Below are 16,038 nucleotides of genomic sequence, written 5' to 3' on the forward strand. Positions count from 1 at the left end.
AAAAAAAAGAGTTTGAGAGACCCAAACACTTTCAAAACCGTCGGGACTACTGCAGTACTTTAATGCAAAGCCTGAACCCTGATATAGGGTAAAACAATGGAATGCACATGTACCCTCTTTTCAAGCATAATGCTGCAACTGAATTTTCAGTTTTGGGGGCAGAGGCTAGAAAGTAAGAATTTGGATCTACAAGTATTACGTATCAGTTGTTTTTGTTTCTCCTAGAGGGAAAAGAGAATACCCTAATCATAGAAAAGTGTTTTGCTAAAGGATGTTAAACCTGAGCATATAACACCTTCAAAGAATGAAAATCTCTCTAATTGCAAAGATAGGATAATAGATCACTTAAATAAAGCATAAGATGATAAATAGGCATCATCAACACTCCATTATTGAATATCAGAGACAGTGCAACATAAGCGATAATTTTCGACCATAGAAAAGTGAATCAAATCAAGTGTAGCAACAATCCCACCAAAAATGTGATGGTGTTATGCAGAATACTAAAGCTTTAATTGATACGAAAGCAAAATTAGATCGTTATTCTTCAACATAGTCCTCCTAACTTACTATATGATCATTTTAGTTTCACAATCAAAGTTATTGCCATAACAAAACTCGCTAAATAGTAAAACTGAGTTATAAAATGATTCATATCTGAAAATGCCATACTATTTCCTTCCTCGGCTGAGCCTCTGCAGTTGATAATTGATGCTCCCCCAAGACTTTCTGTTCTTCTTACTCTGAAACAAATAAAACCGAGTTTTTTCTCCACTACTTAGTTCTCATGTAATGTGATAGAAATTACTAACAAAAGGTGCAGTCATTTTTTCGTTAAACAAATATTCATGTTACCTGTGATTCCATACAGGCAACTAATTGTTCCTTCTGGCGAACACAAGCATCGGCATCGCTATGGCTTGTAGTCATACAATTGAGAAACAAAATCATGTCTTTCATACAAGGTTTCTGAAGTGAACCAAATCTCTTTGAATTGATAAAAAGCCCACCATCTTTTCTTCCCATTATATCCTATAACTTCAAATCCAACAATGAAAAAATCAAATTTTTTTCAGATTTACAGATGAATGAACATGTATCAAAGATCCATCATAATTGAATGATTCATATAGCAAAATGAGACCAAATTACTTCAAAAAAAACATGGATTTGCCCCTTTCAACCGAAAGAGAAGATCGAGGGGCAATAAAGGAAGAAAAGAGAGAGAAAGGGGAAGAAAATTGATACCTTTGAGGAGATTGAACCCTAGCTGCTGCAGAAAAGTGTAACACAGGATTTGCAACAATGGTTCAATTTTTTTCTTTTATTTAATTTAAAACCCCTTTTTTTAATTGTTTACTTTTCATTTTATTTAGCAAATATTTTAAAGTTGAAAAAAAAAAACTTCACTATAAAGGAGGAGGACTCCAACAATAAATATTTTTAATAAAATGAAGTCAAGTTGTCTATGTAAATTATAAAAAAAACAATTGAAAAACAAAAGTTAGCATATTAAATATTAAATTGTATCATTCAACCATTAAAATTATTACGTATATATTATTTTTTAGTTTTGAGAAATATTTTTATAAAATTATTAAATATGATGTATGTTATAATTTTAGTGGTAGAATTAAATAACTTATCTCATGATATAATGAGATATTTTAAGGATTTAATATGTATATATTAACAGTGTAAATGTTTTTTATATTATCAGTTAATCATTCACTATTAATTTACTAATCGTCATTGTCTGTTAAACAAATGTAATACTAATCAATAGTGAATGATGTAAGTAAATTTTTTTTACATCCATTATAACATTAATATGCATTATTGTGTACCCAATAAATAGAAATTACTTACTATTTCATGTGGATAGATATAAATATAGGACAAAAAGTAGGATTGTAATTTGCCACTTTTATAGTTTTTGTAAAATGTTAATAAACTTAATTTAATCATGAATAGGAACACCATTGCAATATAAACCTCTTATACAAATAATATATAAAAGTAAGAAGAAATTCTCAAACGAGTACCAAAAAGTGCAAAATTAAAACTAACATTATAAATTCACTCAAAAATTGTTGAGGTGATTTAAGCCAAACATTGCAATTATTGGTGTAATTTATCCTTTATTTTTATTTTTTTGACATAAATTAAATAAGGTGAGGGAAAACTTTTACTTAGTTTCTACGTATTAGCTCGTTATATAAATCAAGAATTTAAGTTAGCAAATTGTTGGTAAAATAATTGGAATAATATGTCTATTTTATAAGTCTAAAATATTTTAAAAATAGATAAAAAATTAGAAAATCAAATCAAATAAAAAAAGGAGTGAAATGGAAATAGATGATGCTTGTATATAAACCTAACAAAATAAGTGGGCCTGGTGGTGCCAGCCCACAAAACCCGAAAATGAAATGATTTGAGTATTATATTAAGTATTTTTAATGAATTTAGACATTTTAGTTTGGACCAGTCGAGTCAAAATTAAAATCGAGTTCAACTTGGGCTTACTTGACCGAATTAGGCTACCATTTTTTTTCCTTTTTTTTGGACCATTCGTGAAATTTGTTTCACAGCATAATTGTAATATGAACTTATAATAGAAAATACACAATAAATGTTAGTATTATGAACATTTGAACAAAAAAAATAGAGTAATATTTATAAATTATAATAATGTTGTAAAGTGAAACATTATATTATTCGTCTTATTTTGCAAAATATCATTTTAACAATAGATTTATTAGAGCAAATGTTAATTGATATATATAATATTTTTCTTTGTCAAATGTGTATTAATTATTAGTTCGGGACATGATTTGAAATACAATTTAAAACAATAGATCTTTGTCTCTCTCACGTTAGATCAACAACTCTAGAGTAGTGTGATTTGTGATTAGAAGGGACACGACCATGTGTTCTGAGACACGGCCATATTGTCCTAAAATACAACAAGTATAGGCATAGTATGTGATTCCATCTTTATTTAATGAGCCCATCAAAAGTAGCTATATGATAGAGTAACTTTTGCTCATTAACACTATAAGTTCATTGTTTTATAACATGACAAAGTTAAAAAATTAATCTTTCTAACATAGGAGAGAAATGAACATTGAAGCAAGTACTCCCATTTTCTTGTAGAGGAGGCAAGTACTTCCATTTTCTTTTATTGACTGAGTCAGCCTTTGAATTCATACTCGACCTTAAACATGATTAAATACAATACATATTCATTTTAGATAAAGTCTTCTCAATATTACTTATTAGTATGAATATGTAATTTGACATATAAAGTGATATATATATTGTTAATCATGTATATATGAAGCAAAATTTCGAGAATTAATGATAGATTCGACCAAAGAGGTGTCATACACAATTGAATAGAGACACGTATAAATATGATGAGTGACTGACCATGGAATGCGACAAGGCAGATCATACTTATCCTCTACCCGACTCTAAATATTGACGAGATCTAATTTTAAAAATAAATCCGACCCTAAACCCAATGACACCCGACCCTATTCAAAACCGATCATGATTGGAACATACCAAGTGAGCAGGTAGAATCGGTTGGTGCTCACTCCTAATTGACATGACAGAAACTCTATGGAGCTATATTTCTCTGTTTATAGTCATCATTTAATCATAAAGAATATAGAGATTGTATAAAGATTTTATTTTACTAATGAATCTAAATGAACATTTTTTTTTCTGCATGATGTTTTCTCTTACAATTTCACCTAGCCAAGCAGAAATTTATACCTAGCTTGCTGCAGATTCATGTGTCATTCCCCCTGATTCGGCTTGCTGGTTCAGTTGTTTCTAGTGTTACTTCTTATAGATTTAAATAAACTTTTGTTTCACAATAGGAGAAATATCCCATGATAAAATTACTCTTTGTTTCTCATAACTCATTTAGGTAGGTGAGTGCACATCACTAATTACTCTTTTATTCTTTGTTCTTTCTTTAACTTAAACTGTACGTGAAAATCTGGTTTGTTCTTTGTAGAAAACCAATTCGCAAAAGAACCACGAATTGGTACACAAGAATCAATTTGCGTTCTCTACCACAATAAGAATCAACCCCCCTAGTCGCGATTTTGTATGTTGTTAGGGTTAGTGTTTGAAAAATTAAACCCTAAAACTAATAATATAACTCCCACAAATTAAAAAAAAATCAAAAACTCCCTATTGCCGATTTAGGGAGAGAGAGAAAAAAAAAACTCACCTCATTACCGATTTAGAGGAGAGAAAAAAAATAAAAAATAAAATATATAAATCTCCCCATTGCCGATTTAGAGGGAGAGAGAAAAAAAGTTAATTTAATAAAACTCTCCCTAGTGCCGATTTTGGGGGGAGTTAGAGAGAGAAAAACACTGAAATCGGCAATTCCATTGCCGATTTCCGGAAAATTACACCAGTTTTGTAATTTTCTAAAAAGGTGCATCAAAACCGTAAATTTCGTGTCAAGGTGCACCATATGTGTAAATTTTCCAAAAAAAACCACTCCTCCAAAGTTCAAACAAAGACAAGTAGTAATAATAACAAAGAAAATGGAAATAACCAAATAAAGAAAGCAGACAGTAAAAAAAGGAAAGCTGTGAAAGCACTTTGGTTGCTTTAGCCAAAGCAATACCTTTCATCTCTTTTTTGTTTTACTTACATTCTCAAGAACCAATCTTACAAAGCAATGAAGTTAAGTCCTCATGGCATATTAAAGTTACATATTAAAGCAACAAGGTGCCCTTAACTTGAACATAAATTTGGGTTAAAAGTTTTATATACATGGAATGTGGTCCAAAATATCCTTCTATATAATAGTCCATGCATTGCATTTAACATTGAGTTTAGTAAGTGGAACTGTGACTCAATGTTTGAAATGTGAATGAACTTCATCCTATAAAATGGAAAAGTGACAATTTATGATGATTAGCATTTTGGAACATTTGTAGCTATAACCCAAAATTTGGAATTATGATCTAAGAGTGTACAAATGGAGCTACCAAAAAATCCAACAATACAAATGTGACAAATCATCTTCTAAACAAGAAAAACAAATACAAAATTACCTTATAATCATTCTAGTTAAGTTTGTCACTTTCTATTCATAAATGAACATTATAAGTACTATGTACTATTGTACAGATAATAATCTGTCCTCCCAAACTATGTCTTAAATCATGTCCCGAATCAATGATGTTAAAGCAAAAACAGAAAATATAATGAATAGTTAACTTTTTTTAATTGGCATGTCATGTTTTCATTAGTCCGGGACATGGTTTAGGACATAGTTTGAAACAGTAGATCCTTGTCCGTAATGTTTGTACTACCACCACCCAACAAATGGAAAGAGACAATGAATTGAGGCAAGTCCTCAATGGTTTTGCTTCATTTATAAAGGAAAGTGACAAAGGGTACTATAGGAGTTCCTCAGAAAATTATGAGGATACTTTGAGATATTGACCCTTCAAACACACTACTTTGGATGCTAAATCTTTGTAAACTTTTTCACTCAAAACAATGAAAATTGAAGGAAGTTTCTAGCTTCTTTTCTTAAATGCAGTGAGCAAACTGAGACAAAAACAACTCCACCAAAACCTTAGTGCAAATTTGAATCATCATGCCCCTTTTCTCATTGATTTTTTTTGTATCCAATAGTATATTTGTGAAACATATATAACATGAACATAATAAATGATTGGAACATGATCATGGTTTCAATTTCACAACAATAATATGAACAAAGACTACACTCATATCAAACCAATTTGAGGCCTTACAAAACTATACTAAACCATTGCAAATGGACCAAAAAATAAAGGAAAGAAAACCTGAAAATCTTTAGAAATATTATCATCTCACCCTATCTTTTACACCACTTTTTTACATTGTCTAATGACATAAAAATTTGGGGTCATTCTATTGAAATGGTTTATCATAGTAACCACAAACTTATACATCAACAATCAGGAGTAAAAAAACAGTATTTTGGTACTACGAAGGGTATCTCCTCACTCTATGGGTAAGGAACTAATTCATTTCGATGTGTGTGGCTGTCCCTCCCAACAAGTGTTGCTCTCATGAATCGAACTCTTGACGTTTTAGAGTAAAAAAACAGTATGGGAAAATAGAGTTTGAAACCACAAAACCTCTGCATAATCTTCTTCCTTGTTCTATCACTGGATTTACCTGTTAGCAATAGGGTTTGGACCACTAGGAACTTCATGTGCACTATCATTGAAGATCCTGTTTCGCCATTGCAATGGTGACCGAGAAACTCGAGGGTATCCTCTCTTTGCACCTTGCACTTGTTCATGAACATTATGAAAGCCTTTATCACTTCCTCTTAGTGCCATATCCGAATTTTGTTTACTTCCTTCTCTTGCTGAAGCATCTATCACAGTGTTCTTATTGCCGATTTAGGGAGAGAGAGAAAAAAAAAACTCACCTCATTACCGATTTAGAGGAGAGAAAAAAAATAAAAAATAAAATATATAAATCTCCCCATTGCCGATTTAGAGGGAGAGAGAAAAAAAGTTAATTTAATAAAACTCTCCCTAGTGCCGATTTTGGGGGGAGTTAGAGAGAGAAAAACACTGAAATCGGCAATTCCATTGCCGATTTCCGGAAAATTACACCAGTTTTGTAATTTTCTAAAAAGGTGCATCAAAACCGTAAATTTCGTGTCAAGGTGCACCATATGTGTAAATTTTCCAAAAAAAACCACTCCTCCAAAGTTCAAACAAAGACAAGTAGTAATAATAACAAAGAAAATGGAAATAACCAAATAAAGAAAGCAGACAGTAAAAAAAGGAAAGCTGTGAAAGCACTTTGGTTGCTTTAGCCAAAGCAATACCTTTCATCTCTTTTTTGTTTTACTTACATTCTCAAGAACCAATCTTACAAAGCAATGAAGTTAAGTCCTCATGGCATATTAAAGTTACATATTAAAGCAACAAGGTGCCCTTAACTTGAACATAAATTTGGGTTAAAAGTTTTATATACATGGAATGTGGTCCAAAATATCCTTCTATATAATAGTCCATGCATTGCATTTAACATTGAGTTTAGTAAGTGGAACTGTGACTCAATGTTTGAAATGTGAATGAACTTCATCCTATAAAATGGAAAAGTGACAATTTATGATGATTAGCATTTTGGAACATTTGTAGCTATAACCCAAAATTTGGAATTATGATCTAAGAGTGTACAAATGGAGCTACCAAAAAATCCAACAATACAAATGTGACAAATCATCTTCTAAACAAGAAAAACAAATACAAAATTACCTTATAATCATTCTAGTTAAGTTTGTCACTTTCTATTCATAAATGAACATTATAAGTACTATGTACTATTGTACAGATAATAATCTGTCCTCCCAAACTATGTCTTAAATCATGTCCCGAATCAATGATGTTAAAGCAAAAACAGAAAATATAATGAATAGTTAACTTTTTTTAATTGGCATGTCATGTTTTCATTAGTCCGGGACATGGTTTAGGACATAGTTTGAAACAGTAGATCCTTGTCCGTAATGTTTGTACTACCACCACCCAACAAATGGAAAGAGACAATGAATTGAGGCAAGTCCTCAATGGTTTTGCTTCATTTATAAAGGAAAGTGACAAAGGGTACTATAGGAGTTCCTCAGAAAATTATGAGGATACTTTGAGATATTGACCCTTCAAACACACTACTTTGGATGCTAAATCTTTGTAAACTTTTTCACTCAAAACAATGAAAATTGAAGGAAGTTTCTAGCTTCTTTTCTTAAATGCAGTGAGCAAACTGAGACAAAAACAACTCCACCAAAACCTTAGTGCAAATTTGAATCATCATGCCCCTTTTCTCATTGATTTTTTTTGTATCCAATAGTATATTTGTGAAACATATATAACATGAACATAATAAATGATTGGAACATGATCATGGTTTCAATTTCACAACAATAATATGAACAAAGACTACACTCATATCAAACCAATTTGAGGCCTTACAAAACTATACTAAACCATTGCAAATGGACCAAAAAATAAAGGAAAGAAAACCTGAAAATCTTTAGAAATATTATCATCTCACCCTATCTTTTACACCACTTTTTTACATTGTCTAATGACATAAAAATTTGGGGTCATTCTATTGAAATGGTTTATCATAGTAACCACAAACTTATACATCAACAATCAGGAGTAAAAAAACAGTATTTTGGTACTACGAAGGGTATCTCCTCACTCTATGGGTAAGGAACTAATTCATTTCGATGTGTGTGGCTGTCCCTCCCAACAAGTGTTGCTCTCATGAATCGAACTCTTGACGTTTTAGAGTAAAAAAACAGTATGGGAAAATAGAGTTTGAAACCACAAAACCTCTGCATAATCTTCTTCCTTGTTCTATCACTGGATTTACCTGTTAGCAATAGGGTTTGGACCACTAGGAACTTCATGTGCACTATCATTGAAGATCCTGTTTCGCCATTGCAATGGTGACCGAGAAACTCGAGGGTATCCTCTCTTTGCACCTTGCACTTGTTCATGAACATTATGAAAGCCTTTATCACTTCCTCTTAGTGCCATATCCGAATTTTGTTTACTTCCTTCTCTTGCTGAAGCATCTATCACAGTGTTCTTCTTCTTAGTAGTACTACTACTACTACCCTCTTTGGTAGAAGTTAAAGTGTGTTCTATCATAGCAAAAGTGAAGTGAGAAACTAAGAGCAAAGAGAATAAGAACAACAACAAGGTCATGCTAGTGTGAAAGGGTTTTGCTACTTCACTAGCCATGCAAAAATAAATTACCTTATAGAAATCATCCAACAAGGGAAAACAATGTTTTGGTATGTGAATATAAATTGTGAAACATTTTTGAGGTTAAGAAGAGAAAGAGAAGCTATATAAGTTATGTGATGAAAAATGAGTTACACTATATATATATATATATATATATATATAAACATATGAAAAGGGAAAGTAGGGATTGATGAAATTTTTTGCATGGGAATATATTCAGCTTCTTTTTTTGGTTTCCCACATGTATCCTCGCACCGGAGGCAATCATGTCCGAGTCGGGAACGTCCACAGGTACGTGGGGCTAACTCTCCCAGCGAACATTTTTTCCATCCACAAGACTCGAACCTGAGACCTTGCTTAAAGGAAATCAAGCATGTACCACTTGAACCAACGCCCATCGGTTATATTCAACTTCTTTGTGATGAATAAGACAATGTGAATGCAATATGATAGAATTGGCATCTCAATCTAAAGTGGACAAGAAAACACACAGGTAACTGGAGACAGCAAATAGCATCTAAATCTAAGGTAGTTTCCTAGCCAACCACTAGTAATATGTGTGAGGAATCTAAGTAAAAATTGTTAGTAGAAGTGATGATGTTCTGGTTTATTCAACTATGAAGTCTCAAATTATATAAGAGATAAACGAAAGAGTTTATAAGTGAAAAAGACTCATAAAACTGTTGTCTTAATGTTTTAGTTTAAGATGTGTATCACTTGTGGTTCTTTAATATTCTCCAATTCCGCAATAATGAAAATTTGTGGTTGGAGATTCATCAATCACAATCTAGTCAAACAATAATAAGTAAAATTCTTGGTATCTCATAGCTTTTATATTCTATTCCATACTTATATCTTACTTTTTATCTTCTATAAATTTAAAAAATACTTGAAAAAATGACATCTTAGGTTGTCTCTATTTTGATAATTCAAAAAATTAAAATTAAAATACTTATTATTATGTAATGATTTTGATGCTCAAGAAATATAACTCTGGATAAATACAATGCACCACATATCTAAAATGATTTTTTTTCTTTTGCCTTTGTTGTAATTTGGTTTCTATATATATTTAATTATTTACTATAAGTCCTGTATTTCTATTTACACTTAAAACAACTCTAATTTCACTTCCTTTTTTACTTACATTATACATCTCTCATCTTGTAACTCTTAAATCCTAATTACTTGATAAAGATCCTCTAAAGTTGTTGAACAACTACATATTTTGCAATTGGTGAGAACAAGAAACAAGATAATAAGTTCATAATGTTTAAGAATCAATTAATTATTTTTCTTCCATTTCTACTTCAAATTCTTTTCCTCTTAGACTACAAATTTTACCATGAAAAGGAAACAAATTTCTAACAATTTGATTGTGATAAGTACTTTTGTGTGTGAAAGTAGTAATTTTAATAATTTAATGTATTATTAGCATGTTTGGTTACAAAAATAAGTTAATTCAAACCCCTAGAAAAATAAACTATGATAACAAGAGCCAAGCACATATTAAAATTTGTTGGAAGCAAAACAAAGAAATATCGGAGTCAATAATCATTGAAAAAAGAGTTATTAAATATAAATGTTAGATGATTTACTTACAGTGAAAAAACTTTTACATTTTTTGTCCTTCAACTTCTTCAAGGGTGCAAAGCTAATGCAAAAATAATGGTAGATATGTCTTTCATCACAATATAAGGCCATTGCTTTTGACATTATTTCCTTTGGAGACACCATCTTAGACATCTTTTGTCCCAAAACGTGTGACACTGCCACTACGTGTGAAAAATACTTAACTATTAATATATTTTTTCAATCAATCACAAGTAGGTAAGACATGGAATGGTACAACTTTCGAGATAGAAGATGTGTACCCCTTACTCCGATCCCTAAGGACCTCAAATTTAATATTTATTTTCAGCTCTCATTTGCACCAAACAATTTCATCCTTGACAAAGGGGTCCTCAAGTACCCATCAACCTCAAACTTCTTTGGTGATAGCTCCCTGTACTTTGCAAACTGCTCTTTGGCCTCATCATTCTTATCAAGCAAACTATAAATCATGCCCCTACAAAAATAAGGCCTGAAATCACCAGGGTCTTCTTTGGTCAACTCTTGATAAATACCCAAAGCTTCATCCAAGTTCTTCTGCAGGAATTGTATCTGCGCAATTATCAATTTCACATCCCTCGCTTCCTTAACCTTGTTCTCTTCCTCTGCAACCATCAAAGCCTGTTCCAGCCTCTTAATCACTGCTTCCCCTGTTGAGAAACATCGCAAGAGGCCAAATTGAGGCTTAAGAGAAACTGGTAAATGTGAAACTAAAATTTACTTAATGGTCAAATGCGTATATAGCAAGCCAATTACACGGCTTATATAGCTAAAAAGTAAACAATCAAGAGAATTAATCTATAAGCTAAGGTCAAAATAGAGTAACTAACTAGTAAGTATTTGGATCAGAAATACAAGACCATCACAAGCAACTTATCACTAAAGGGCCCAAACCAAGCATCCGGTAAACCAATACAAGGCAAAACCATCGGGTATTCTAAGACTCATAAATGGACGAACCCTTAGCGAATATAACAAGCCAATTGTGCAGCTTATATAGATAACTAGTTAAGAATCAGGCAAATGAATCTAAGTAACTCCTAAATAACGCTAAGGTTAACATAGAGTAACTAACTAGTAAGTATCAGGACCGAGAATAAGGGACTGATGCCATAATTAGTAACCTATTACTAAAGGGCCCAAAGCATAATTACAACACTCCATTGTTAACCATGCTTACCACATATAAAATTGACCGAATCACATAAACATATTGGATTCATCTTAGAGAAAGTCGTGTAAAAGGTGATGACACATACCAAAATTAACAATGTATCTATACCTCGTATCACATATTCGGCAACAATAGCGCAAAGTTAGCCTCGTGCAAACTTGCATTGTAAATACAAGACCAAACCATCACATATGCTATAACTTCCTTCTAAGGCTCATAATTGAGTATCATATCTAACACGAGTGTTCCATTACACAAATCCCATGAAACTAAAATGCTAACTCAACAAACTAATCTAATTTACTTCTTGCTAACACTAACCATTAATCAACAATTCAACATGTTAACTCAACATACTAATTACACTAACCTTCACCATTTCGGTCCATAAGCAAAGCATTCTCAAACAAAGCCTCGAACGATAACTGATTCGAAGCAAGAATTTCCTCATACACATTGCGTGCATTTTCAATCTCCCCAATTTCACTCAACAACCTAGCCAAAAGGAATTTCCATTCAGTTACCTCAGGTTGCGCCACCACCAACCGTTTCAGTATCTTCAATCCCTCCTCATCTTCGCCGAGCTCAAGCTTCTTCTTCAGCAAGGACTTGAGAGAATCCACCGCTCCCTGATTCGTTTCCAGAAACTCCGAAAGCGGCGAGGCCGATACGGCGCCATTTTCTTCGATTATCTGAGACTGTTGGGTGAATGTGATGGGAGGTTCTGCTCTGGCGGGGAGGACGGAGAATTTGGCGGCGATAGCGGCGGTGAATATTGCAGCTCCGGCGAAGGATTTGAGGGTGTGGAGAATGGGGTTGGTGGGAGGATTATAGTTGGAGGTGACACAGTGGTGACGTGGAAGTGAGAAGCGGAGAGTGGTGGAAGACGGTGAAGGAGTGGAAGACATGGTGGTGGTTATGGTGGTTAAGGTGGTGGTGGTGGAATTAGGGTTTGGAGAAAAGAACGACAAGGTTGAAGAACGAATAGAACAACGTTGGTTTTGGACTGGAGATAATATGAAGAGGTTTTGAAGTTGAAAGGTACATTTGAATGGGTATGTAATGTCCCGTTACATGTTCGATTTCCCTTGAGATATTGAGTTCAAACTTTATGGATGAAAAAATAACCGTTAGAAAAGTTTTAACCCTACATACTTGTGTAGATTCCCAATTCAAACAGGATTGTCTGTATACAAAAAGATTCATATCGGAAACAAAAAATAATATTTCAATAGGAAGATGGGTTGATGAGGTACTTTCACTTCCTAGACATAACATTAGGTAACTCTGTCACTAACAAAAGATGAATTTTGATTCATTCAGATTAAAGATAATTTGATTCCTCAGATCAATATTTATCAGGAGAAATGATAATACACTTTTAAAAGTATTGATTACTTATTTATTAGTGTGAGAATAAATTTTTGTTACATAAAAAATATTCCAATACATCATCCTATAAAATTAGCTTACAACATAAAATCTATTTTATGTGTAAAACAATTATTAATAAAAAAAATATTATTTTAGGACATATATTACTTTTTCTATATTTAAACATTTTTATAGTGGAAAATCACATATTTCTATATATCAATCATTTTTTTACATTTATACAACTTATCGCATTTTTCAATTCTAGTAACAATTTCTCATATTTCCACAAAAAAAAACTAGTTATCATGCATCATGCAATCTGATTGCATGACCCATTTTTAGAGGGAATGATTGTTGGAATTTGCATACTATTAATGGGATCACTAGTGGAGATCTTTAAGGATATGAAATGAATTTTGTTTCGAGTCTCATATAGGATGGAGGAGAGAGTTTGAAAGACTATAAGTCTTAAGTTCCTCATTTGTGATGTGGATTAAGGGATACAATGAGTTATGTGAGTGGATGATGACTCACAAACAAAACTCATTCACATACACGCACGCACCACTACTTTAGTCGTCGTCCGACTCGACTCGGACTGGGGTTTGGGCCCAACATATTTTTTAAACATTTTTTATTATTTTTTGGATGTGTGTCTCACCAAATCAAAACATGTGTGACATTCGTGTGACTAGGCCAACACACGATTTGAAGAGTAATGGGAGTGGGAGAGAAGAATCTGGCCAATGAATTAGAATCCGGTCAAAGGGAGGAAGATTCAAGTTGGACTCTTTCCTGGACGTCAGATTGTGTAGCCATTTGGGACGCAATCTCCCATTTGGACCGTCAGCGAAGGTGGTCATTGGAGGCCTTAGATTGTAAATAGAGGTCTCATCCATTCATATTTTCTCATCTCAGTCGAGCATCATTTCCTCGACTTTCTTCTTTCTCCCTTGTAATCTTTGTCGATACATTTTCGGCCTACTTCTTTCTCTTTCTTTCCGTGACATTAGAATTGGCACAAGTACTCAAATTGTAGGAATTTTGAAAACTGATATCGATAATCAAATTGTGGAAAACTATATTGTGGATATTTTGAGAATTGACATTAATAGTTATAACGTGAGTGTATTCGATATTGGTTCTTACAGTGCATAAGAATTCAAAAACAAAGAAGTGTTATGTTTTATCATTGGACGACATGATTGATAGTTTGATTGCACATTTTAGACAATACCACGAAACATTTTAAAGAGAATGATTCAACTAATAAGTATTCTTTCGTGTCATTCAGAATTGTTGCAAACTACATAAACAACAATAATTAATTACATGAGATTATAAGGTGAGTGACACTTAAAATCATTTCTAGAGGATTATTGTAGTATAAATAACCGAGAAAAAATATATGCATTGACGATGATATATGAAATTTATATATTATTATTGTATCATTCATCATTCATGTTTCATTATTATTGACTCTTCAAAAAAATAATACAATAATGAATAATATATTGAGTCGTACATATCTTTACATTAATAATACATATATATTCCAATCTAAATAATTATTGTTCAAACCCAAATAATTATGTGCTTCTCTCCTGTTTAAAAGAAAAAAGAAAAATAATTGTGCCTATAACTTTATTTTGACCTGTGAATAATATTAATAACATACTATTTCTGAAAAATAGTATTTCCAATAATACTATATGTTTATTTAATTATTGTTAGATGGAATTTAGAATTGTTACATTGAAAGATATGAATGAAAAGGTGAAGGCAAATGAAAATGACTAGTAGGAGTTTCGAATTTTAGGCATCTCAGTAATAGAATAGTGACGATATATATTATAAATAATGAAATCATTTTGATATTATAGTAAAAATTGTTCAAACTCAAATATGAGCGAATATAAATAATTTATTATATAAACAAAAATTGTCATATATGATAAGATAGGAATGACCCAAAAAATAACTAAAAATAGGTTGGTCCATTTATTTTCCAAATAACAAATACTTGGGTGATTGAGTTATTTCAATCCAAATTAAAGGACAAAAAAACAAATTAAATTAATGGAGATTGAAATTCAATCTAAACGTAGAAATGATGTTTTTTAATTCAATTTCATTATTGATTTCTTAAATAATATGTTGCATTAAAATATTTACTATTAAAAATAATTAAGTTAAATTTGAATAACATAAGATACTATTATGTTCCAATTTATCTATTTATTTTAAATAATTTTTACTATTTATTTCTATCTTTTATAAGATAAGTTATTTTCTATATTTACTTTAATTTAATAATTTATTGTTGTGTAAGTAATGAAAAAATTATTGAGTACCGAGAGAAAAATATATTAGGAAAAAAGACAAAAGAAATATTATACAATGAATTTAAAATCTGTGGATTGACATTGTAAAGTTTTTTATACCATTGCATCCAACATTGATTTGTATTATTTTTGTTTGAAAATCAATAGTAATTAATAAATTAACAGTGGATAATTTGCTGACATGTAAAAAAATATTTACACTATCAATATATTAATATTAAATCCTTATTCAAATGGATACAATAATTATATTCCTGTACATGATATGATATTTTTTTATAATAATATGTTGGAATTCTTTTCGCAAATACACTTCAAATGAGCACCCGTAAAAAATAATAGTAAATTTGTACCTAAAAATCTAAAATAGCATAAAAATAAGTAATAAAGAACATGAATCAAACTACCAGTAATTTGTTTTATTAGATTAGATTTGGTAATTTAATTCAGTTAGTTGAATAACTTCCATGATTAAATTCTTGGGAGTAACTTAGAAGGACAATTACATATTCTGGAAGAGATTAATTCTATACCCAAAAGAGTGATAAGATATCTTTAATAGTAAAAAAGAAAGAATGATAATTAATACTTTATATCTATTAAATAAATACTTATAATTTTTTTATTTTGAGGTAAAAGAGAAAGAGTAAAAAGTTATAAAGTATATTCCTTTTGCATGAGAAAGATAAATTATTATATATATTTATTGAATCTCAAT

General features: G+C 31.3%; 2 protein-coding genes and 1 long non-coding RNA gene across 3 annotated transcripts; all 3 read right to left on the reverse strand.

The window, feature by feature from the left end:
* LOC109351146 lies at window positions 351-1,270 on the reverse strand. The gene is made up of 3 exons (XR_002108191.1): window positions 1,249-1,270; window positions 856-1,038; window positions 351-743 (listed from the first exon to the last, which is right to left on the reverse strand). It is a non-coding gene; the product is annotated as an uncharacterized LOC109351146 (long non-coding RNA).
* Window positions 8,074-8,927, reverse strand: LOC109351152 (CLAVATA3/ESR (CLE)-related protein 41-like). Its single transcript, XM_019592521.1, has one exon. The coding sequence runs from the start codon at window positions 8,802-8,804 to the stop codon at window positions 8,427-8,429; it is 378 nt and encodes a 125-aa protein (XP_019448066.1). The 5' UTR covers window positions 8,805-8,927; the 3' UTR covers window positions 8,074-8,426.
* Window positions 10,725-12,632, reverse strand: LOC109351161 (protein SLOW GREEN 1, chloroplastic-like). Its single transcript, XM_019592533.1, has 2 exons — window positions 11,966-12,632; window positions 10,725-11,071 (listed from the first exon to the last, which is right to left on the reverse strand). Exons 1-2 carry the CDS (start codon window positions 12,501-12,503, stop codon window positions 10,728-10,730), a joined length of 882 nt encoding a protein of 293 aa, XP_019448078.1. The 5' UTR covers window positions 12,504-12,632; the 3' UTR covers window positions 10,725-10,727.

This window comes from Lupinus angustifolius, chromosome LG01 (genome assembly GCF_001865875.1).
Source record: "Lupinus angustifolius cultivar Tanjil chromosome LG01, LupAngTanjil_v1.0, whole genome shotgun sequence".
Taxonomy (NCBI): Eukaryota; Viridiplantae; Streptophyta; class Magnoliopsida; order Fabales; family Fabaceae; genus Lupinus; species Lupinus angustifolius.

Excerpts from the sequence above, each read along its gene's own strand:
- LOC109351152 (XM_019592521.1), bottom strand. The coding sequence starts at position 8,804 with ATGGCTAGTGAAGTAGCAAAACCCTTTCACACTAGCATGACCTTGTTG.
- LOC109351161 (XM_019592533.1), bottom strand. The coding sequence starts at position 12,503 with ATGTCTTCCACTCCTTCACCGTCTTCCACCACTCTCCGCTTCTCACTT. Across the intron at positions 11,072-11,965 it reads TATGGACCGAAATGGTGAAG|GGGAAGCAGTGATTAAGAGG; the intron begins GTTAGTGTAATT and ends GTTTCTCAACAG.